A 26130-nucleotide genomic window follows, 5' to 3' on the forward strand; every position below is an offset into this window, starting at 1 on the left:
ATCACAAGAAAAACAGTGTTCGGGGAGATAACTCTTACATTGAAAAGATTTTGGTTACGTGGTGTCAGTTACAAAAGCATAATAACTGTTCGATATCATATACCATATGTCTAAGCGACTTCTTGTGAAACAAAAAAACTGCGAAAGAAAAAAAAGTTGGCGGAAGAAAAAAAATAATTCATGGGGTCTTCAGCAATGACATTGGGGACTAATGACCTTGACAAAGGTCACAAAGTCAAAGGTCAAGATCATGTACCAGATAGCGAATTATGTGTTTTTGACCTTATTTTAAGTATTTTTAGTGTGTTTTAAATGTTTTGAAGGTTGACTTTGACCTTTGATCTTTCAACTTTTCAGTCGATATCTCAAAAACGGTTAATCTTACAGAAATAGTAAACAGTGAAAAATGTTTAGGTGACTGAGGCAAATTTTTTTTACATTTTGACCGAAAGGATTTGACATATTCTTAAGGGGCATAACCCCCGTTAACATTTTCTGAAACGATGAAATGAGCTTTAACTCTTTAACGAAAAGTCCTAGACCCATGGGGTCTTTTACAATGACATTGTGGACCAATGACCTTCATAAAGGTTACAAGGTCAAACGTCAAGGTCATGTCCAAATTATCGAATTTGTTGTTTTTGTCATTTTTTAACGGTTTTGTGTGTGTTTGATAGTTTTTCAATGCATTCTACGCCTATTGGAACATGTACTGTACATTTCGAAAAGGAAAGACCTCTCAATTGTTCAAGAACAATTGACATTTTAATTCATACTATGTTTATCTTTGATATAGGTGATAGTATGGCTATAGTATGGCTATGTCTTAATCGATAATTGATTCGTAGTATGTTTATTCCTGATATACGTTATAGTATGGCTATAGTATGGCTACATAAGAATTGATAAGTAATTCCTAGAATGTTTATTCTTGATGTAGGTATTAGTTTGGTATAGTATGGCTATATCAGTATTAATAAGTGATTCGTAGTATGTTTGTCCTTGATATAGGTAACAGTATGGCTATAGTATGGGTATACCACTATTGATAAGTGATTCGTAGTAGGTTTATCATTGATATAGGTAATAATATGGCTATAGTATGGCTATATCTAAATTGATAATTGACTCATAGTATGGTTATCCTTGATAGAGATGATAGTATGGCTATATCAGAATTAATAAGTAATTTGTAGTATGTTTACTCTTAATATAGGTGACAGTATGACTATAGTATCGGTATATCAGAATTGATGAGTAATTCGTAGCATGTTTATCCTTGATATAGGTGATAGTATGGATATCCATAACGGAATAAAGTTTTCTACGATAGACCAGGACAACGATTTAGATAGTGGAGCTGATTGTGCGAGACCGTATGGGGCATGGTGGCATAACCATTGTGGCGCTAGTTGTCTCAACAGGAGATTCCTCAGCAACCTGTGTTGGAATACTCACAAGACATACTCAGCCAAAACGTCAGTTATGATGTTACAAAAATAGAAATAATCCAACTACATATAAAACATAAAAGCGGAATTTAAAGCTAAAACAAAAGTTTGTTTTATAGTCCTATAAATTCATTTTGAAAATATATTTAATGCAAAATTAGTTTCATTTTGGTGCAGAACACTTAATTGAAGTTGCAACATGCATGAAATAAAATATAACGTAGAGGCAGCACAATGAGATAGAAGAACGTTAATAATACATCAATATCCGGATAAATGAACCAAACAACATACGAGGTAAAACAACTAGACTATTGAGCTCTGTAAGTCAGTAAACATATTTTTTGGAGGCGGCAAAACAGCAAATTATTATGCTTAACAAATATTTACGTATCTATACAAGTTGCTACAATTAACAGCAGATAGCGTTGATACAATTTCTTTATTTATCTGTTATAATTTAATTCTGTCTTTGCGTTTTAAACACACCAATTCAAACGTCTGTGCTTTGGTAGAATTTCCTTGCATACAAGATGATCATAACTTCAGGCATATTTACGCAAAAAATCCTCTACGATACTTTTAAAAAGAGTACCATCTACGATAAGCTTTTTAGAAGAGTATTTTATTTTTCATAGATATGCATTGATTGTTAACCTTGACTTTAAGTTCATTATTATCAGTCGTAAGAAGTTCAGTCAATTTGCGGTAATGCACTGTATGAAAAACTTTTCAAACGTTTTTCAATCTTAAACAAATCGTAATATCTATGTTTTAGTACGTATAATTCGAGCAGTTGAAATACGATTCGATGATAGATATATAAAATAGTAAACAAAATATATAATGTTTGCAGTATCTGGAAAATATCAAATGTGTCAGATAAAACTTAATGAACGTCATAATAAACAGATTTACACGTAAAAACATCATTAAATATTTAAGAAACATTTTTTTTTATCGATTTTACACAGTTTGGTTGTTATTGAGTATTAAGGTACAGACTTAAACTGCCACTTATTTTTCCAAAAGTTTTTCTAGTAAAAGTTGAGAAAGGATTAAGTAACTTGGTATTCCGTGTGGAAAATTAACTTGAGATTATTTTAGTTACTTTTTGGAGGTTTCATTTGGCCATAATGCTTCCAACGTTTTAAAGTGCTTTACATGCCTAAATTTTGAATGTATGAGTAAAGTAATGACGGTAGATCTTTTGACCTAATCTAGAATGGTTATATCTCGTACAGTTTTTGTTGCTGTCTTACGGTCATATATTTGGTATACAAATGTCAATAAGCAGATGCCCTTTCTTGATTTTTGAATAAATCTGAACCTCAACTTAATCTGCAATTAGTGTAGGATGTATTGTCAAATCTTTTTGAGTTTGACTATCTAACTAGATTAGTGTGTCCTGAGGGTCTGGATTTATCAGGTCATTTTCATCTAATTCAGCAAATGATGACCACACCAATTTCAATTAAGACTTTTCACCGTCAGAAACAGAGATCATGTTTGAACTTTCAGCATTTGAATATGATTGCAGACGATGTATTTTTGAAGCAAGTAATGACACTCCCCTTTTTCTACAAATCGTATTTGTATAGGAATTGTTTTCTTTAGCAGATAACAAATTTAGGTGGTACCCAACACTTTTACTGAAATTAATTTGGCTCGTTTAATTTTTATAAAATTTTGTTAAAGTAATAACTTTGACCCTTTAACAAAAATATAAAAGTTTCAAAAAGTTTGAACCAACTGTTTTGTCAGAAAAATTACACTGGTTATATAGCAGTTTGAAAAATCACTTATTTTGAAAATTGAGAAGCTTAATATTCCTTTTACAACACAACATTATTAAAACGTTTAGCTGATTTTACAGAGTTATCTCCATGTAGTGTTAGGTACCACCTTAATAATACAGATATAAAAAAACTCCTTTTTTGCTTTGTGTATGAGATCATTAGGTATATTGGTTCCTCAGTCGGATCGGATCGTTTAGCATTGTAGAAAAAAAAAAGTGCGATACAAGTCAAAGATAGCAGTGTTTTACAGAGTTAGTTGTCAGTGGTCATATACGGTTAAAGTGATGGAAAAATAGTTCTGATGCTGTTTGGGAGACGTTTAATGTCTAATCTGCATACCATTAAAAGAAAGCAAAAAACGATTTGTGCACATGTTATTTCTACAATATAATAGATATAGGAAGATGTGGTGTGAGTGCCACTGAGACAAATCTCCATCAAAATAACAATTTATAAATATAAGTCTTATTACAGGAAACAATGTGATATTGATTCACTCTCAGAAATATTCAAATAAAAAAGAAAGAAACCTATTTGTATAGTCCTATATGGTTGTTATAAAGTTAGCATTGCTTCTATTCGTGATTCAACTTATCACGTTTAACAACTGGATTTATGAGACCCCACAAACCTAATAAATACATGTCGCATGGTCTTAAAATAGCTCAATCCAGGCACGTTGTGAATCTTTTATAATGTCTAAAAAAATGGCATCCTTTGAAGAATGGTTGTTGAAAGTCTCCGTATAAAAACTAAATGTCGATTTAATTATTTGACAAACTGTACAATAACCGAGTTTTTATGCCATTATCATTCTGTCCTTTTTAACGCATACGCCACATTTGAGTTTATATTTATTATTCACCATTAGTTTTCCCCTTTTGTAATATAAATAAGTAAAAAGTCCTATTATTCTACTTTTCACCTAGAAACTGCATTCATATTATTTCAGCTTCAAAAAGTAAAACTATTTGAAACGACGCGTCTTCCAAATTTTTTTTAGCGCAAAAATAGTAGCAAGACTTGTAGGCAACTTTTTGAAACCATTTTCGTCTTACAAAAAAATGTATTTGTACAAACAAGTTAAAAAAGATTAACTAGTTATACACTTAATCTTGTCGAGTAACTAGTTATACACTTACTCGACAAGAGTACAAGTATTTTAAAGACAAAATTGGTCACTAATCGCTCATAATATAGTATCAAAGGTAACTGGTCAAACGGTATATTGTGCAGTTTTTTAATTGTCTACAAATAACAAATAAGATAATGCAACACATGAAATGACATCTCTGAGACCCGAACAGTGTCTTACCAATCATGTAAAAGTGTATGTATTGTTAAAATTATTCCAATTCTGCATATACAAATAAACTCATCATAGATACCTGGATTTAAATTTAGTGTTTTGCGCCAGATGCGCTTTTCGTCTAGAAAACACTCATCAGTAACGGTCGAATCTAAAAAATTGATAAGACATAATAAAATACGAAGTTTTGCCAAAATAGCTAAGGTAATCTTTTACTGAGGAATATTTACGATCCAACGAAAAGTACATTTAAACCTTCCGTTTTCTATACGATTGAAATTAGGCAAAGCAATCATGGCTTTGAGATAAGGCTTTTCACTGCGATTTATTTTGAAAGACAGAAATAGTACATATTTCAACAAATTTTAATCAATTTTATTTTCTCCAAGACATATTGCTTTAATTTGTTTATCTGTATGAAAAGAGATAAAGATTTACACGAGGTTTTTCCTACTTGTTTATCATGTTTATCATTTTAAGACATATTCATTATATCGACTGCAACTGTTTTTGATTTTGTTTAAACTATAAAACATTAAGTTTAAATACTTCAACTGTTTCTGAATTTCATTTTTGTAAGATTTACAAAGTGAAGAGAGTTCTTATTCTATATAACTATTGGTTGTAGCATAAGAGTAGGATATAGAGGAAATATTTTTTGAAAATCACTTGGAAAATGACGTGCTATAGGAAATTAAATGCAATGGTTATATTAGTTGTTTTCTGTTTGGTCTGGACTGGTGATATATATGTAACAGCATCAGTATCAGACACTACAGATTTAGGGAATGAAGATCCATTATCTATACCTCTGATAAACGACAAAGGAGCACCTCTGGTTGCAATGCTTGATACGAATACCATAAACAGGAAAATTAAAGTTTACATCAGAACTCTTATGAGGGAAACGATTCAAAATGCTGTGCAAGAACAAATTCAGGATTTTTTTAAAACATCATTTGACGAAAACTCGACCATAAACTTTATCAGAAATATGACCATGCAGGGAATAAATGACATTTTGAAGGAGCAAGGACAAGTGAAACTGTTAAATTCTTTTAGGAATGAAGGTAATTTTAAAATTCTTGTATAGGCTTAATCTTGAATAAATGGCAAAAATCATTTAAAACTAAAGGTTTATTCATAGAAATATAATACTGTTACTTCGACAAAAGCCACTCTTGTAATATTAATCAAGTCAGACTATCAATAGGGTTGATAACTATGGAAGGGAAAATCCTCCATCATTATACAATACTTTATTGGTGAAATGCAATTTCTTAATTTGTAAAATGTAAATTCTTGATTTGTAACATGCATTTTTTACATCCGTTACATGCATTTCTACATTTCTTGATTTTTCAAAAGTAAATTCCTTAAGTGTAAATGCAATTCAACAATATGTTAACTTATTTTCGTCATTCGTAACATGAATTTCTACATTTCTTTATTTGGGAAATGTTATTACTTTGTTAACATCACGTGTTTATGAGATTGCATCAGTGTCATTGTTTCCACTGCCAGCCAATAAAAAGTTTCGTTTCTAAAGAAAAAACTACAAGTTACAAATCAACATGTTGCAAATCAAGAAGTTACATAGACAATAACTGTTAAGTGTCTTTAAATATCAGCTGTATTTGTACGAGGCTAAGAAACAGGTGTAATGCGAGCGCAAGCGAGCTATTATTCATGTTTCGATCCGATCAAAATACAGCTGATATTTAAAGACACTAAACAGTTATAATTGTCTTTATCCCGCAATTAATTCTGTATACTGTTTGTGTTTTGAAAGACACAAAAATTCTAATTTTTTGCATTTATTTTCGATTTGAAATCCCTTTAGACCGGCGTTGTAATGTTATAAATACACATTTGCCTGAAGACGGGTTCGCAAAAAAATAATCTCGAATGGTCATCAATAATACATCGCTGAAGGTGAATAATTACCTGTTTTAACTTAACAACTTATTTCAACAGTAAAAAACAAACAACAAAACATTGTCCAATTTAAAACAAAAGTGTGCGAGTTGTCCTAAGCATCAGACTTGACATTAACTAAACATGCATGCTGAAATTGACATGGGTAATTGTGTGATTCTTATTGTTCTAAAGAAAAGTTTGAAAACAAACAGAACATATAAACGTAATCGTTAGTTCGCATTAGGTCAAACAATTCCTCATCGGAATGCGACTGCAATACACATTATGAGATCACGCAGGTTCATACAATACTCAGTCTGGCAGTGGGCGGAGCCTTATGTATAAAAGAAGGATGAAAGATACCAAAGGGACAGTCAACTCAAAAATCTAAAACAAACTGACAACGCCATGGCTAAAAATGAAAAAGACAAACAGACAAACAATAGTACACACGACACAACATAGAAAACTAAAGAATAAACAACACGAACCCCACCAAAAACTAGGGATGATTTCAGAAGCTCCGGAGGGTAAGCAGATTCTGCTCCACATGTGGCACCCGTCGTGTTGCTTATGTGATAACAAATCCGGTAAATAGTCTAATTCGGAAGGTCACATTCATGAAAGGGAAGGGGATTGTAGTTACGACGTAAGGAACATATCCGATATCATTTGTGAAACGGTTATTCCATAACTGTCAACCAACTCGTGATGGCGTCCGTAAAATTTACGAATGGATCATTTCAACTTCACCATTTAGAACTCTTGGTTTAATAGCTTCCTTGTGAGCAGCAGCCCTCTATCAAGAACATCATGATAGGAAATGCAAGCACGGGAATATCGTATGAATTGGGAGATATATACCCGGTATGCAGGTGCTGCTGGAATGTTTCTACTTAGAAATCGAAAATTCACAATTGGAAAGCTGAAATCATCTCTTTTGTCGTAAAGTTTTGTTTTCAACCGACCCTCATTGTCAATTTCTAGATGTTGGTCAAGATATGAAGCCGACTTAACTGCATCTTCGCTAGCCAAGGGTTACGATCCACTCCCGCTCTCTTCACCCTTGGCGGATTGAGATAATATTTTTGAGACACAAGGTAAGGATTTTTATTGGTTGCAGTAGAAACTCGCTGCATCCAATCAAAAAGCGCCTATAACATGATCACGTGTAAATGTAGAAAGTGTTTGTAAACAATTGCCACGTGTTTATTGTGCAACAAGTCTTTACATCACTAAACATACGACTATATTTAGTGACAACTTGAATGTTTTTAATCAACAAATAGAAGTTCCTGTGTATGTTTCATGCACAAATCCATGGATGTTGACGTATATTTTCGTTTCCGGCTTTACCAAGTGAGTAGAATCTAGACACTACCGTGTTTTTACCTCCAAATTGAAGAGTTCAAGTGCTACCATTGGTCAAGAAAAATGTATTCGGAATAGGCGTGACTTTAATCTTCCGATAGATGGCGCGACATTGATATCACAAATGTTGGCTCAATCTGCCAAGGGTGAAGAGAGCGGGAGTGGATCGTAACCCTTGGCTAGCGAAGATGACTTAACTGTATCTGTATTATCCTTTATCTCTAGTTCAATGGGATAGATGCGTTCCACATAGTCACCAAATTTTGAATTATGTAGTGAAAGAACATCAGCTATATAGCGGAAAGTAGAGTTAAAGAATATTGCTTATTTCTTATCTTTCTTCCTTAGAAGTTCCTGCATGAAGTCAGCCACATAATAATAGAGAAATAAGTCGGCAAGTAGAGGGGCACAGTTTGTTCCCATTGGAATGCCGACAGTCTGTTGAAAAACACGTCCTCCGAACGTTACAAATATGATGTCAAGCATCTTGATAATATCAGTTTCAGAGAATTGTTTGTTTGAATCAGAGTGATCCTTTACAAAGTAGGATTTATCCCTCCCTAAGACAAGATACTTGTATCTACGTTGGCCATTCTTTTTTATGAAGCAAAGCAATACCAACTCTTTCAATTTGTCTATTAGTTTGGAATGTGGAATACTTGTGTAAAAAGTAGAAAAGTCAAACGTTTTAATACTGTTACAAGATGAAAGAGAGTTAGATTGTATGTACTCTAAAAGATCTTTGGAATTTTTAAGTATCCACATCTGATTCACGCCACCTCTAGAATAGGCAGTTTCACAATAACTTTGAAGCCCGTCTTTGATTGTTGATAAAATTGATGTTTATAATTTAGAAAGAGGTTTTCGGAGCACTTGGAAGACCCACCAATATACCTTTGTTTGTAAGGACACTTATGTAGTTTAGGTATCCAATACAGTGATGGAAGACCCAGTTCTTCATCTTTGGTTGAAATTCCAAAGGAACACAGAACAGACCTATGATTATCCAGGATTTCCTCTTTGGTAAGTGTCGTGAGGGTATATGTTGAGTTTCCAAGTGAATTGCCAATACCTTATTCGTTTATCAAGCAGTTAACGTAATGACTTTTACACACCTAAAACGATGTTTTTTGGGGCTTTATCTGCGGGGACAACAACATGTTTGTTATGGAGGTCGGATAGGTGTTTTTCAACATTTGGGTCTTTGAAGATTAGCGTAGCATGGGCATTGATGGACCCATTCGGGTTCTTAATTCTGATTTGTATCAACGACCTCACTGCCTTAATCTATTCGGAAAGAGTGTCGATGTCTTCCTTCTCGCGCTAAGCCCATTGCCTGGCATAATCCTCGACTGAATCCATTAAAATTTTAAAGTTGTATTTCCAACTGATGGATTTAGGCTCACGATATGTCGGACCTTGCGATAACACATTTCGTAGAGAAGTGTTATTAACAATGTTGAGGTCACCGATAATAACGTGGCCAGCGGGATTATATGTGAATTGGGAACTAGTACAAGTGCAATCAGGAGGTTTAGACTTGAAGTGATAGTATACAGATACAGCATAGCGATATATGTTGGGCTGTATCTGTATAGTAGGACACCAAATTGCAGAATAAAAATCAAGAAGTAAGACAAGTCTAGTATAAAATAGTTTCGCGATATTCCACACGAGGTCGCTATGGAGCCATGTCAACTCATACGCTAGCCAAATCGTACTTAGCATACTCAATTTACGCATTGTAGTTTTAACTTTATAATATACATTTATATATATCTTGTTTTCATATCAGATATATCTCAGTTAATCATTCGTCTTCAGAAAAAAGTAAGACATATATTTGATATCATTTTACCTGGATAGACGTCGTTTTGAAAATTAAAAATGGCCGTCATGATTAAAGGGATTTTTTGTGCCTACCCCCCTTCATATAATTAAATACACTTATAGACATGTTCTTACAAAGCTGAACTATTTGTTTGACTACTAATACTTTGTGACATACATTTCTATTTGACCTGAAAGTGTTGGAACACTCTTTTACAAATGACTGGATTTGCGCTTGATAAGTGGACAATAGGCTCGAACTTACAAAAATAAGATTAGAATTGAGTTGTTTTACTTCGTAAAAACTAAGATGGGGAAAAATGTATGATCTTTCAATTTTGATAATGGCTTGAGTCGGTTATAGTATTTAAATAACTGTAGATGTAAAACGTGTGAACTATGTTTAATTCATGTGCTTGCTTTAGCCCTCAAACATATAAGAAACTAAACTCATCAATGTTCATTTTTTATTCATTATTTACAATTTTATTTAATAAATATAAATATTTCGATATGAGCGTCACTGATGAGTATTGTGTAGACAAAACGCGCGTCTGGAGTACTAAATCATAATCCTGGTATTTTTGATAACTATTTAAACCACTGGGTCGATGCAACTGCTGGTGGACGTTTTGACCCCGATGGTATCACACGCCCAGTAGTCAACGTTTCAGTGTTGACATGAATATCAATAATGTGGTAATTTTTATAAATTACCTGATTACAAAACTTTGAATTTTTCGAAAAACTAAGGAATTTCTTATTCCGGGCATAGATTACCTTAGCCGTATTTGGCACAACTTTTTGGAATTTTGAATCCTCAATGCTCTTCAACTTTGTACTTGTTTGGCTTTATAAATATTTCGATATGAGCGTCACTGATGAGTCTTGTGTAGACGAAACGCGCGTATGGCGTACTAAATTATAATCCTGGTATTTTTGATAACTATTACCGGTCGATTTCTTTTAAGAAAGTCCAATTGCACTAACCCCCTATCTGCAAGAAGTTGGTGGAGCATTTGCGTTCGATTAATTAGGGGAACCCCCTGTCATTGTTTTGTCTTTTTTGGGGTATCACTAGACTAAGACCCTTTTTCGGGTCGGGTCAATTTTTGTTGACATAGAGCTGGTATGCTCGGTTCACTGATTCGTCTTATAAACAGTGTCCGGAATATAGAGCTGATTGTTTAAGACAAAGGTTAATTTTAAACATTTCTAATTTGAAACCAAATTGCATCAGGTTACCAATCAATGCAGTTGTACTTTATTGTATGTGTATAATTTTATATCATACAAAAGAATATAACAAATTTAATGGATATAAATTATAATATACTGAGTACCAGTTGGTAAATATTTGGTAAGAGCTGATAAATATTTGGTAAGAGTTGGTAAATATTTGGTAAGAGTTGGTAAATATTGGATACGAGCTGCGAAGGTACGAGTTGACATGGCTTCATAGCGACCTAGTGTTGAATATCACGAAACTATTTCATTCTAGACTTGTCAAACTTCTTGATTTGTACTTTGTTGATTTAAAACTTGTAGTTTTTATTTAAAAACATAACTTTTCATTTGCTGGCAGCGGTAACAATTATAACTAGATATGACATTGCCAGCAATAACGGATGTCAGCCTCCCCCCTATTTCCACTTAGCGGCAGCCATTTCAAAAATTTAAACAGTAAATTTGAAAATATATACATGGCCATACATTTTTCTTTAAATTTTGAGAACATTTGAATAATGTATTAAAAATTTTCAAATTTTTGCTGTTTCCATGGCAACGACAGCCATTTTCGCAATTCCAAAGTCAGGAGCGTCATGTATACATACCAGTTAACATTTATATCAAGTTTAATTAAAATTGAAGCCGTTTGAAATTTTAGACATTTGTTATTGAATTTGTGATGTTTCCATGGCAACAGACATTGGCACATGATTGGGATCATGCCATAAAAGAATCAATGAATTTGACCTTAAATGTTAAAAGAATAAATGCCACTTTAAGAGTTTTCCCATAGAGTTCAATGTTAAAACTTTGTTTCTGATTTCCTTGGGAATGGCAACCATTTCGGAAATTATAAAATCAAATGCCACATCTACATATGTTAATGAACATTTATGTAAAGTTTGATTAAGTTTGGAAGACTTTCCTATTTTTAATATTTGTTCTGTTTCCATGGTAACGGTGGTCATTTTAAAAATTCCAAGAATGTCCCACATAACTTTCGATGGTGGACCTCATTATGATAACCATTCAAAAGAATTGGTCCACTTAACTCCCAAAAAAAGAGCTTCGGAGAAAAAAGGTGAAAGAAAAATAATAAAAAGAAACGTAGGAATAGCAATATGTCACCCGACATTGTCGATCGGGTGACATAATGACGCGATCTCCTAAAACGTGACTCGAACAAAGAAATTATATTTCACAAATTTAGAAATATAGAAATTCATGTCACGAATGACGAAAATACGTTAACAAATTAAGAAAGTGCATTCACAAATTAAGAGGTTACATTTCACAAATCAAGAAATGCAGAAATACTTGTAACGGATGGAAAAAAATGTTACAAATTAAGAAACTGCATTTTACAAATTAAAAAATTGCATGCTACAAATTAAAAGATTAAATGTTACAAATCCGGAATTGTATATAGCTATGGCGGATATGCTCTTCCATAGATAACATCCATCTGCAGTTATTTTAGATATGTAGTGATATTAATATCCATTGACAGTTTTTTGTTGTTGGTGTATGATTATATCCAGACGTATGGCTTTGTTAAGCATGAACAAATAGGAGCGTAACGTATAAATTTCAGCATATATACGATGGATAAGACGATATGTTACTGTTGAGAAATGAGAATTTGACAATTCGACACTTGAAATTAACCTTTTTGCCATAATTTGTATTTTAAAGTCCCCAATATGGCGAAAAGATCAAGATATGAAGTCAACCTTTTAGGGGTTCGTTAATATCATTTATTTCAAGCTCACGTACTGCGACGTATGAGAGAAAATCTGGATAATGGGCGACAGGACGTAGCCAAGTTTTCTGAATCTAAAATCTAAAAACTTTGCAAGTTTTTCCTTCCTTTAGTTGTGATAAGGTTTCGCAAAATCTATCTATGAAATGTAAATAGCAATTTTACAAATATAGTATCAACATATCTATCAAATCACATCTTCATGCATACAATTTATGAACTTGAATAAACAAGGAATAACAGTTCCCGAGAAAGACACCTTATTTGTATTTTATTGTTTTCTTTTAATAGACGTAAATGATGCTCAGAAATCATTTGACAAAGATCTCAAGGTGGAAGATATCATGTATGAGTTACAAGGTAAGTTTTTCTAAATTTGTTTTATGAAATTGAGAATGGAAATGACGAATAGACATACTGTTTATTCATCGGTCATCCAACTGTCTGTATCATTCTGCATAACTCTTACAAATACATCAAGGCCTTGTTACGACAATTACGTTGACTCGGTCTTAATAATTTTGACCCGAACATATCAGTGACGTCATAATCTTTGAACCGACGTTGATTCACTTGACCCAAACTCATCAAGTCTTCTTCAAGTTTGCTGGTGAAACAAAGAAAACACTCTCAAAAGACGCAAATACTGTCCGATTAATCGATTATCTGGTTATTTGTACATTGATATTATAAAATATCAATTCTGCGACCCAATATGAAGGCTTTTCGGTCTCGTGTGCTGCACTCAATAGAAAAAAGCTTCATATAATGACTCACCTCTGATATTTTACACTATCAATATGCAACAGCATGATAATCGGTACTTACAACTCTGCAGAAGAACTTTATTTAAACTTATTTTACAAGTCATACAATGTACATGTATTATACTTTCGTTTTTTAAACTTCTATCTGTTTGAATTTCTGCGCTTTCATTTGTTTAATTATATTACTTTTAATAAGGTAAGGTATAATTCACAATATGCATTCAAATCATAAATGTAAGGTTGAATTAGAAAATAAATCAACGAAGAAGAAAAAACTGATCACAACATCAAATAAGAAAAAATTCTAACTAACATCATGACATATAGCGAGAAGGAGTAACGCAAGTTTTCTAAAATTGATATTGATTTCCAGTTTTATTTAATACATTGTTTTTACTCAATTTGTGAATTTTTAAATATCATACTCCGAAGTTAAACAAAACTGAAAAAGTCAAAAAATGAAAAAAAATGAATTGTCTGGTCATAATTTAGCGATTCTTACTCATTTTAGACGCTTTCTTATTATCCTCGATATAATCTCTGTAATTATATAATTTTAATGAACATACAGATGCATTCATGTAGGAAGAAAAACACACGATCTAGTATAATGGCGCAATTACTAGGTCTTGTTGTTTTAATTTTATCAACTAAAGTAAAAGATGTACCGAAACGTTTAAGCTTTATCACAATATTACTCTAATTGGCTTTGTTTCAATCAGAGTGTAAACTTACACATGTAACACTTACGAATATTATAATGCCCACATTATGTGTGAATCAGTGTCTAAACAATCAACCAAAATTCATTCAAATCACGAATCTATAATAAATTGATTATCAGCAATCCTATTAGAAACACACAAAAGATTATAACATATATTTGTGTTCAACAATATTGGCAATGACATTGAAACAAAGCAGAATGGCAAAATAAACCAACAGAATATTTAAACTCATAAGTCTATGACATACCGAAAATGCCATTGCCAAACAAAAACCGGAAATCGACAAAGAAACGACCTAAAAACCAATGACTAAGCAATAGAACCCCATTAACATCCGGAATGCTCTCATAAGCAGGTGCTATGGAAGGGTAAACAGATCCTGCTTTACAAGTTGTGTTACAAAATTGGTGTTGAATTTAAATGGGGTATTAACAATAAGCTTAAGTGGACAAAGAACGGGATTATGCTGAAGACTACTAATCTATATCCATCGTCATCTGTGAAACCGGTTTCTCATAATGGCCAACCTGCTTAAACATGCACCGTTGGTATTGTTTTGTTTTCTTGTTTAAAGACTAATTTAACTGATCTTTTAAATTATCATCAATAATTTTCAAAGATAACTATTCTTCAAATGCTATATGTGGAATTTGTCATTTTAGAAAAATGTTTGCCTGACAATGAGGTCATTAGTTCAAAAGAACTGAAAAGGGACACACAGAATATTCTAAATAGTAAGTAAAAAATTAATGACCCCTTGAAATATGTTTTTGAGAAGAAAGATATTTCCAACGTTTTGAAAAGTGGAGAACAGAAATTTTTATCAAATAAAAATGGTACCAAACACCCCTAGTAATTGCTAGTTTGATTTTCAAAGATATTTTGATAAGATATTTACTTTGACCTTTTGACAAAAATATTAAAATTTCCAAAATAAACTTGAACCACACACGTTATCGGGAAAAATCATTGGATTTATAGCAGTTTGCCAACACTAACAGCTATCCCAGGCATAGATTACCGTAGCCGTATTTGACACATTTTTGGGAATTTTGGATCCTCAATGCTCTTCAACTTTGTACTTGTTTGGCATTAAAAATATTGATATGAGCGTCACTGATGAGTCTTATGAAGACAAAACGCATGTCTGGCGTACAAAATTATAATCCTGGTACCTTTGATATCTATTTGATTATTGAGAAGCTCATTATATCGTTAACAATGATACGTGATTTCAGAGAATTGTCGCCCTGTAGTGTTATGTACCACCTTAATATCGCTACCCGATAAATTGTTGCCAGACTACACGTTTAACGGTTTTTTTTTTTTCTTTTTCTTTGAAGATGTGGAGCTATTCAATGACATTGTCGACTTGAATGAACAGGTGATTGATGGAATCAAGAATATTCTCAAACTAAAAGGTATTGTCATTTCTGTATACTGTATAAGTTAGTAAATTGAAATCTCAGATAAAACTAAAGTGCGAAACTTTGGTTATATAAAAAAAAAAAAAAAACAGTTTTCATTTTCAATAATCTGTGCGTTAAATAAAGAAGGAAAAACCCAACATTTTGATACTAAATTAATAATCGCCTTTTTGATTTATCAAATTCTGCAATGGAAAATAAACTGCAAACAATTTCTTATTTATATATGATTTGCATGAGGTAAAATAACTTTGTGTTGTTTAGAGCGGTTCTATGTGCAAGGGCAACACATACACGATTTTAATGTAATTAGTTAGACAAAACAATAATGGTGTAGTAAAATTTCTCGATAAAAGTCGTTGCGCGTCAAACGTTACACGGAGCGTTAGACAAAGATATGGTGCAAACACTACTTAAATTAACCTTTGTTAACTAATCAAGTGTATAACCATATATGAACTGATAACTGAGAGTAGTGTTTGCATAAAATAAAGTATCCAACTGATTCGCATTTTCCTTTCTTTTCTTGTATTACTTCCCTTTGTACTAACATTTGTGTCTTTTGTGGGCAAATCAAGGCATAACAAAACTACGAACATATACGTTACAATTTTTATAATATGAAACATGGAATAGATAGGAAAATACAATACAATATGCATCCTAAAAGATGAATATTTAATGACAAGTATTTTTATATTTTGCAGCTTCATTTGCCAAAAAGACAATTTGTTTGCTCAACGAACAAAATGTTTCATCAAATTTGTCACAGGATAGTAACGCTAGTATTTTGTAATTTTCCCTTTACTATTTTAATGTAGATTATTAAAAGTTTGACCTTTCAATAAATTTTAAGTCTTCCTTTAAAGTGACTATTGTAATACTGTTGTGCAATGTAAGAATTCAGTTGAATAAAAATGTAATTTTGGTAATTATAGTTTTAAAAATTAATTATTATGAAATAAATTTGCACGTTTAATGTCCTTAATAGGCAATTTAAATGAGTCCGAATATGATTTACAAAAGAAAAATACAGCTCAATGGTTAGATATACTGTTAATTTGATAAAAACATAGAGGCGAAACTAAAGGTACATTCAAACTTATCTCGAAAACTAACTGTCAGATCAATTCAGCAATGCAATAACGTTTATGAGAAACTATCCGGACTTTGATATTAGTTTAAGAAAAAGTCAAATAAAACGGTGAGTATTTTAAAATGTTCATCTGATTTGAAAGCGATACATTTAGTGCTGCTGTTAATAAAAGCTTTAGATAGTGGTGTTTAAATCTATCTGAATATTAAGTTGGCAAAGACCGCTTATCTTAATCCTTTGTTTTTCCCCTTGAGGACAACATGGTAAACATTCATGTTTCCAAAATTCACGTTTAGTGGTAAATAAGCTTTATAGTGATTCAGAAAAATGTAGAATATTTATATTATTCAGAATCAAGAGGAGAAAAGATAGTTACCAGACTACTGAGAATGTTGACAATGGACGTAAAATGTAAGTTTTAGAAGTTTTGAATGCATAGACAAATTCAGTTTTCTCAGTCTATCCCCACACACACTATTATTATGTATCTGAGTTGTTTTGAAAATTACATATCGCTTGGTATGAATTAAAGTTATTATAATCCAGTAATAAACGAGCATTTGAAAGACGTCAGGCAAAAGGTAATTGTCGCAACTCCGTATACATTGACAAATAAGAAAATCAAATGGCTGCTCATTTCATTTCACGTAATCATATCACTAATTACACAACGAGAAATTTATCTTCATCTTTGGAAAATAAAACAGATCATAAAATAATAAGTAAATGATAAAAGTAAAATCACAAAAATACTGAGCTTCCAGGAAATTCAAAACGGAAAGACCCATATAAAATGGCAAAATTAAAAAAATCAAACACATCATACGAATGGATGACAACTGTCATATTCCTTACTTGGTACAGGCATGTTCTTGTAATTTGAGTTATTGGTATTTCGACTCTTTTAAAAATAAAACAAAGGTATGGTAATTATAGACTTTGACATACAAACAAATATTTTACAGCTTCAGGAGTCTGTGCAAAATCCGCAAAGGATTGTTCTGAGCTGCAAAAATTATTTTCTGGTATTTTATCTGGTGTATACACGATATATCGCGACGAGTCTGAGGTCAAAGCTTATTGCGATATGACTACAGATGGTGGAGGTTGGACTGTGAGTTTTAGACTAATGATTATAAAAAGTCTGTACAAATTATTGTTTTGATAGATATTCTATCTAGTCGATAAAAAGAGTAAAAAAATACTTTCAAAGTACTGTGGTCCAAAAATAATAAGAAATATGCATAAATAAGAACTTCAATGTCATTTCCTAATTTTATACTGTTGTGGATGTTTTATTTGGATCCTCGGATGACCATATTAGTTATAAACAGCGACTTATTATCTATGTTATCGAGTAACATTGCTATGTTAGTTTATCATTTGCTCTCAATAACAAGATTTAATCAATCAGTATATACCTCTATTTAACATTCACATTTTAAAAATATGTGATATTGTCAATAAGATAATTAACCGTTCATTTAGGCGAAGTTTTCAATTTTGTTATTTATAGCTGCACACTGTGGCCTTTACACTTGTGTAGAAATAACACTGGTTCCCGATATGCATTAAAGTTCTAGCATATATCGCTAGTTATTATACAATATCACTACTTGAGAGAAAAAAAAAAGAAAAGAACACATTGAGAAAAAATATTTCTGGAAAAGCTTGCATAAATTAAAACATGGACTTCATTTAAATTTAGTCGGATTCACTAATGTCATAAACGAGATTAAGGCGTGTGATAAAGGGGTGTGATATTAGTCAGGGATATAATAAAGGGTGCACATAAAAGTTGGGCGATGCGGACTAAACAGTAGACCATTAATCAAACATTTAAAACTGCTATATTTTTTACTAAAGATATGATACATTTAAAGACAACATCTGTCTGACTTGTTTGACTACCCCATTAGTATATAAGTGTCTCATCCCTTTTGCATATTAAGCAAATAAAATATGTTGAAACTATTAGTATCTTCCGCCTCTCTTACAATGTGAATATTCAGGAAATTTTTAATTTCAGTAATTGATATCATATAATTGCTCTTGAATTGTTTATTTACGTGCAATTTCAAACTTTATGTTCAGAGCTTTCCTTTTTTAATTTTTTGTATCGTCAATTTTCCTACGGAAAGTCTTTGGTTCTCTCTAGGTACTCCTATGACTTCAACTCATACATACGGCCAAGAAATAGTGTTATTTGTTTTATTTGACGAGAAACACTCAGCCAATCAATCAATCATTTATTTTTTTCTTATGAACATGATGCATTTGTTAGATACCGATACAAATATATTATCACTCACTTAAAACATGTTTATACTTATTTTATATAAGTTGCAATGAATTGCTGCCAATTCAAATAGGATAAGTTAATTGAAAGTGAAATGTATATGTTTAAACTATTTTTTTTAACATTTAAAAAAATAAATCCTCCAAAACAAATCACTGATCACAAGGTAAATATCGAATGGGCACAAAGAATATTCAAATGATACATCTGAACTAATGCAAGATTGATTCGTTCAAATAAACTACTGTTTTTGTAAAAAAAAATCCAGATTATTCAGAGAAGATTTGATGGATCTGTAAACTTTCAAAGAAATTGGGTAGATTACGAAAATGGATTTGGAAATGTTGATGGTGAATACTGGCTAGGTACGTACATAAAATGAAATATTGATACAACATGTACATGATCAGAATGTACTACTTTCACAGCTTTACTTGAAAACACTGAAATGTTCCCAAATAAGCTATTGTTTTCTTTTTCGCCGGGAGTTAAAACAATGTTAAGATCTACAATTGTTTTTCCACAAAACATAATTCTCTAATTGATAGCATTATATACTTTGACTTTAACTTGTCGACACAACTAATGCCATTGTAATAAAATAACAAATATACTGCACGCCAAACAAATTTTAAAACAGAAAGTCCCTTATCAAATGGCAAAATCAAATGATAAAACCGTCTAACGAATGGACAATAACTGTGATATTCCTTACTTGGTACAAGCATTCTCAAATTTAGAAATGATGGATTGAACCTGGTTTTATGGCGGTTAACTATTCAATTGTATGACATTCGTTATAAGTTCCATTTTATTTATAACGATACGTGAACAAAACTGACATTACAGATAGGTAAAATTGTAAAAATAGGGATACAGCCATCAATCTCAATCAGAATAAAACAAACAAATATATAATAAAGAAGTACAAAAAGAGTGGAATATAGAATTAAACAACCACATGCATTACTACTTATATGAGTTTTTAAAATCAACTCAAATGACTGCATGGCGAGGCTCCGTGGAATGTGACGTAACTTTGAAAGAGATATAAATTACTTTAATTTGTATTTCAAAGTATTTCATTATTATAATAAAACACAATATATAACATATTGACATTTTATTAGGACAATAACATATATGGTGGGATGTTAAAAGTACAAAACTACGTCATATATACCAAAAGAAACACAAAAAGTAGCACGTACAAGGCACACCAATACAAATGAAAGGTATTACAATCAACACATTGACATAACATGAATTTGTAGTTCAAAGTATTTTCAAATTCATAATAGAACATTAGGATAATTGGCCTTTTAATAGAATAAAAACATAAAGATGTTAAGAAGTACAGAGTCACGTAATGTATCAAAGAAACACAAAAAGTCACACGTACAAAACACAACAGCAAATAAAGAAGATGAGACAAATACATTGACGGGATGTATGAGTATCAAGCGAGTCACATGGGTATAACTGAAAACAGACCAAACAGTACAAGTAATATTAATAATAGAACAAAGACAAATAAAAGAACAATATAACACGTTATTAAGATGATAAACAACGTGAGTACACAGAATCTATACACCTAGACCATCATGTATAATTTGTGAACTTGCTACGGAATATTTATCAACATTGTCTTGATACCTTTCGATGAACGTTGTTAGAAAAAAGGACGAGACGCGAATAAAAAAATTAATCCAGAAAATTGTAAATATAAAATGTACTGAATTTCAAACGAACGAAATGAAAACAATATGCCAGATAAAAATAGCTTTATAATAAAATTGAGAATGGAAATTTGGAATGTGTCAAAGAGACAACAACCCGACCATAGAGCAGACAACAGCAGAAGGTCACCACCAGGTCTTCAATGTAGCGAGAAATTCCCGCACCCGGATGCTTCCGTTAGCTGGCCCCTAAACAAATTTATATACTAGTTCAGTGATAATGAACGCCATACTAAACTCCAAATTGTACACAAGAAACAGAGGAGACAGGCGCAAAATTGTGGCGGGGTTAATTATGTTTATAAGATCTGAACCCTCCCCTATACCTCTAGCCAATGCAGAAAAGTAAACGCATAACAATACGCACATTAAAATTCAGTTCAAGTGAAGTCCGAGTTTGATGTCAGAAGAAATAAACAAAGAAAATAAACATTCCTTCACGTGAGGGGTGTAGTATCATACCATCATATCGTATATGAGAAGAAAATAACCCGTGTCATGCCAACAACTGGTTTTAAAATAAATGTCTTTAGTTACGATGCAAAGAGTATGAATGAATATCATGCCATGTATACACTATTATATATTGTTATATACTTAGCTATCATGAAAGTTGGCGTTAATTTACCAGCATTTGATAAGTACGTAATCCTTAATTTTAGACATGTTTTATTTTGTTTTCTAAAATGAAGTGCCTCAGACGCTTTTAGTACACATCGGTGGTAAATTTCGAATGCATTCATGTGTGAGCTGATATGCAACGTCATGATTTGTTGAAGCTGTTTCTATTCTATTCCCTCGTTGTAAAAAGTAAAATCACAAAAATACTGAACTCCAAGAAAAATTTAATAGGAAAGTCCTTAATAACATGGCAAAATCAAATGACAAAACACATAAAAAACGAATGGACAACAACTGTCATATTTCTGACTTGGTATGGGCATTTTCAAATGTAGAAAATGGTGGATTGAACCTGGTTTTATAGCGCAAAACCTCTCGCTGTGTACGACAGTCTCAACAATTCCGTTATATCTACAACGATTCGTGAACTAAACAGACATAATAAATATATAGTCAAAATATGGTGAAATATTTTTTTTATTGATCATCTCCCGTCAAAAGGTGCAAATGACGTCGTAAGAATGTAAGTATTTAATGGAAAAATGCACGAATTGGAAAATGAAAGTCGTCAAAACATATGAAAACATAAACAAACGATAGAAATAATTTCAAATTGTATCATGTCCATTTCTTTTTAAACAAAAGTAAGATAGACTTTTGCATTAATCGATATCTGTCTCAGTATGTTTTTATATATTGTTTACGAATGTCATTTATTATTAATATATTAATACAATTGTCTTCGTCACTTACGTCTATATTAATATATAATGCTCTTTAACTTTGTTCTTGTTTGGCTTTATAAATATTTTGATCTGAGCGTCACTGATGAGTCTTATGTAGACGAAACGCGCGTCTGGCGTACTCAATTATAATCCTGGTACCTTTGATAAATACCAAGTAATAGTATGATCAGTATGGAAACAACACACACATGTCCCTTCAAATACAGGGGTTTGATACCAAATAATTTAAGTTTATGTCCTTTAAGAATAGAAATAATTCAGGTGGGTTGAATTCATATTGATTTTATTACTAGGTTCGCCCTTTAGGCTGAAATTTTACCTCTCGCTATCGCACAAAGGACCAACCAGTAGTAAAATTACAATTAGTCAAAGTTCCAATATATTATTTCTTATGTAATATGTGTAAAGCTATTGTATCATATGTTTTAAAAGGAAACAAACACATCCACAGCCTGACATCCAGGGGTAAATATGAACTGAGAATAGATCTGACGGACCTTTACAATACAAAAAGGTATGCTGTGTATAAAACGTTTGTTGTTGGAGATGCAGTATCTAAGTACAAATTGACTGTAGGTGATTATAGTGGAAATGCAGGTAAATAATGATGACCTTATTTAAATACCTAACTTTACAAACTGTTGATCAAAATATTATGTGCCGTCGTTTTGACACATCCAGGCAATAATACATATAGCTATTGAAGACTTAAAGTTTAATTAGTTGCTTCATATGCCTAATTTAAAAGACTATATAGATACGATTCGGAAAGGTTTTTGCAACGCACATGGCTTTTATCAGTCTTGATGGTCTTTTTTTTTTAAATTTTAGTACGTTTATATGTTTTGGAGTTTAGTATGACATCCATTTTCACTGAACTAGTACAAATTTAGGAGCCAGCCGTATACGGGATTTTCTCACTGCGATGAAAACCCATTGGTTGCTTTCGGCCGTTATTTGCTCTTTGGTCGGGTTGTTGTCTTTTTGACATATTCCCGATTTCCATTCTCAATTTTATTTGCTGAAAAAAAAACTAATTCAGTTACATATTTCTTATCACGATCGATGTGAGTCGTAGGTATTGTCTAAATAAATAACTGTATTAAACATTCATAGCGCAAACAATATTCTGATTCTTCTTTTATTTGGTCACTCTGTTCACATCGTTTTCATTTGATTCAAGGATGATATATACAATAGAGAGAAGATTATTAGAAAAGGTAACGATAATTTACACATTGCATGTTATATTCATTTCATTTTTAGCTCACCTGGCCCGAACAACAAGAATGTTCAGTAAAGTAAGATCTACAAACACATCACTATCACCAAAACACAATTATGTCATGAATTTATACGTGTCCATTATTTAATATGCACAAGACCAAGGTGAGCGACACAGGCTCTTTAGAGCCTCTAGTTAACTTACTTAAAATCAGTTGTCATTTGTAGTAAATGATTAATTTATTATTGATATATAGGTGATCAAATGAATTATCATAATGGAATGAAGTTCTCATCGACTGACCAGGATAATGATAAAGATAGTGGTAATTGTGTTGCCTCTCGTGGCCCATGGTGGCATAAAAGCTGTAGCTACAGTGCTCTCAATAGGAAATTTAACACAAACATGTTTTGGTATGGCATTAGCAGCAACGCAGCTAAATCATCAGTAATGATGATACGAAAACTATAGTAGCTGAATGCAATGTTAAGCAAGTAAAAGCTGCCTTTAGAACTATTTCTCTTTCGATTGAATGTTTTATTGTTAAAAGACTAGAATATTAATGGCATTAAGGATGTTCTAATGGAAGATATCTAATTGATTGTAAGATAAATAATATTTCCTATTTATATTATGAATTTATAACAGAATGTTTGTTAACAATTTGAAATTGCCTTCTGGTTTGATTATTTATCAAAATAAGAGGCAAACAATACAAAATAAAGGCAGCATCAAAAACAAAAGCCATCATACATAGACACAAATTATTTGATAACAACTGCTATATTCCTGACTTAAAACAGGACATTTGAAGAGAAAACGGTTGGTTGAACCTGGTTATATAGCTAGCAAAGGGACATTCAAACTCAAAAGTCGAAAATAAACTGACAACGCCTTAGCTAAAATGACAAATATCAAAAGAAAAACAACATTGCACATAAAGACATATGAAACAAAGACTGAGCAAAGCAAACCCTTCAAAAACTTAATTTGATCTCGGGTGATCAAAAAGGATTGACGACTATACAATCATATTATTACAAAAAGGTAAAGAGGAAGGCGCATTTGCCAATGATTTTTTTTATTAAGTAAGACAAATTAATCATGTTTTAAATAGCCAGATAGATGAGTTATAGTACATGAAATACGTCAAATCATCTATTTTCATACCCACAATAAACAAGTTGAAGACTATTGATTTTTTTGGTTTATTAAAACCAGTATTGATTTCGTTTTTAACTTCCCTTAGTAGCATGAAACATGAATTATCAACTGAAATTTTTCTGTGGTGTTTTATTTTCTGATGACTTTGTTATCGGTGCAGGGGTGGGGCAGTTGTTACAATGTCAGTGATAGTAAATAGTACACAGTTGGTGGACTGCTATAACATTGTTGTCTGCATTTGTTACATTTAACACCATTTTCAAAAAACCTTGTTGTTCAAGGTTTTGAAAAAGATATTTGTGTTGTTTAGAATTTCTTTTGCTATGGTCGTTTTTCGTTATGAATATTGTGACGGATGGGTAAACTCAATGTCTGTCAAGACATAAAACGTTTGTTTCGTTTGACTTTGTAATATAAACTGAATATACATAACAAATTATACAACAACGTTTACAAACGATACAGCTACGTTAACAAAAGATAAATGAAAACGGCGTCAACATTAGCGTTGACGTTTGACGTAGGCATATGTTAAACTGTCTCTAAATCACCGTCACACACAACTTTTGGGCTTCATTGCTAAATTTTCGTGTTATTGATCATGTATTAACATCTACTTCCACTTGATGGGAATGGTCCCTTGCATATATATACTGAAGGTAGCAGGAATGGGAAGTAAGTCTCGAGTGTCTAGAAGTCTAGTGTCCATAATGACTGTTAATTTAACAAAATATCGAAAAAAACCGTGATAGGAACATTCCAATTCAATATTTTAATAAAAAAGTGCAAAACATCTGCACGAGATTTTAACCCAAAAATGTGTCTTTTACAAATATATGCACTCCCAAGTGAGCTACGTGGACTCAGGGATACAATGTAATTATTAAGCAGTTATATATGTAAAATTTAGTGATTTCCACTTCTTTTTTTAGGCCAATGAGACAACTCTCCATCCAAATAACAATTTAAAAAAGTAAACCATTATAGGTCAATGTACGGCCTTCAACAACTCTGTTTTGGTTTGAAATGTTTTTCGTATGGAGATTTCCTGTTTTTCATACGTAAAAACACGATAAATTCCGCTTATGAGACTTTTATCTGTTTTGGTGGGTTAAATGAACTCATTTTCAGATATCATAATATAAATATATATAAATCGAGATACTGACAAAACAACATTTTTTGCCGTAAATTTTAGTCTGTCAGCACGTTATGCAATTGTCCCTCCTGTGAAAAAAATCTCAGGGAAATTTGACCCTACCTCATTCAGTCATTAAAAGTAGAGATTAACAAAACAAGAAGTCAGATACAGAGTATCCCTGATAAAAGTATTTACAAGACGTCTTGAGGTCAACATATGTGATACACAGTGGCAGGTGTCTATTCAAATAAGGTGTAAATAAGTTGCAGAGAAATAATTAAAAAAAAGGCCAAAATTCTTAGAATGCCTGAAATACAAAACAATATTCTGACATGGGATAAGGCACATGAACAGTTGACGTAAAAATGATTTTTATTTTATTTCAATTATCAATTCATGTCTTAACAATTTCACTCAGCGAATGTACATATCACTCTCATTGAAACCTAGTACTTGACATACATATAACACATATTGTGTAAAAGAGTGTCAAAATGTCGTA

At 32.0% G+C, this 26130-nt stretch overlaps 1 protein-coding gene across 1 annotated transcript; it reads left to right on the forward strand.

The window, feature by feature from the left end:
* The first annotated feature begins 5125 nt into the window (after positions 1-5125).
* LOC139498185 (fibrinogen C domain-containing protein 1-A-like) lies at positions 5126-24296 on the forward strand. The gene is made up of 9 exons (XM_071286534.1): positions 5126-5629; positions 12964-13032; positions 14830-14901; positions 15511-15588; positions 17042-17101; positions 17656-17804; positions 19258-19354; positions 22531-22695; positions 23580-24296. Exons 1-9 carry the CDS (start codon positions 5236-5238, stop codon positions 23792-23794), a joined length of 1299 nt encoding a protein of 432 aa, XP_071142635.1. The 5' UTR covers positions 5126-5235; the 3' UTR covers positions 23795-24296.
* Positions 24297-26130: the final 1834 nt, after the last annotated feature.

This window comes from Mytilus edulis, chromosome 12 (assembly GCF_963676685.1).
Source record: "Mytilus edulis chromosome 12, xbMytEdul2.2, whole genome shotgun sequence".
Taxonomy (NCBI): Eukaryota; Metazoa; Mollusca; class Bivalvia; order Mytilida; family Mytilidae; genus Mytilus; species Mytilus edulis.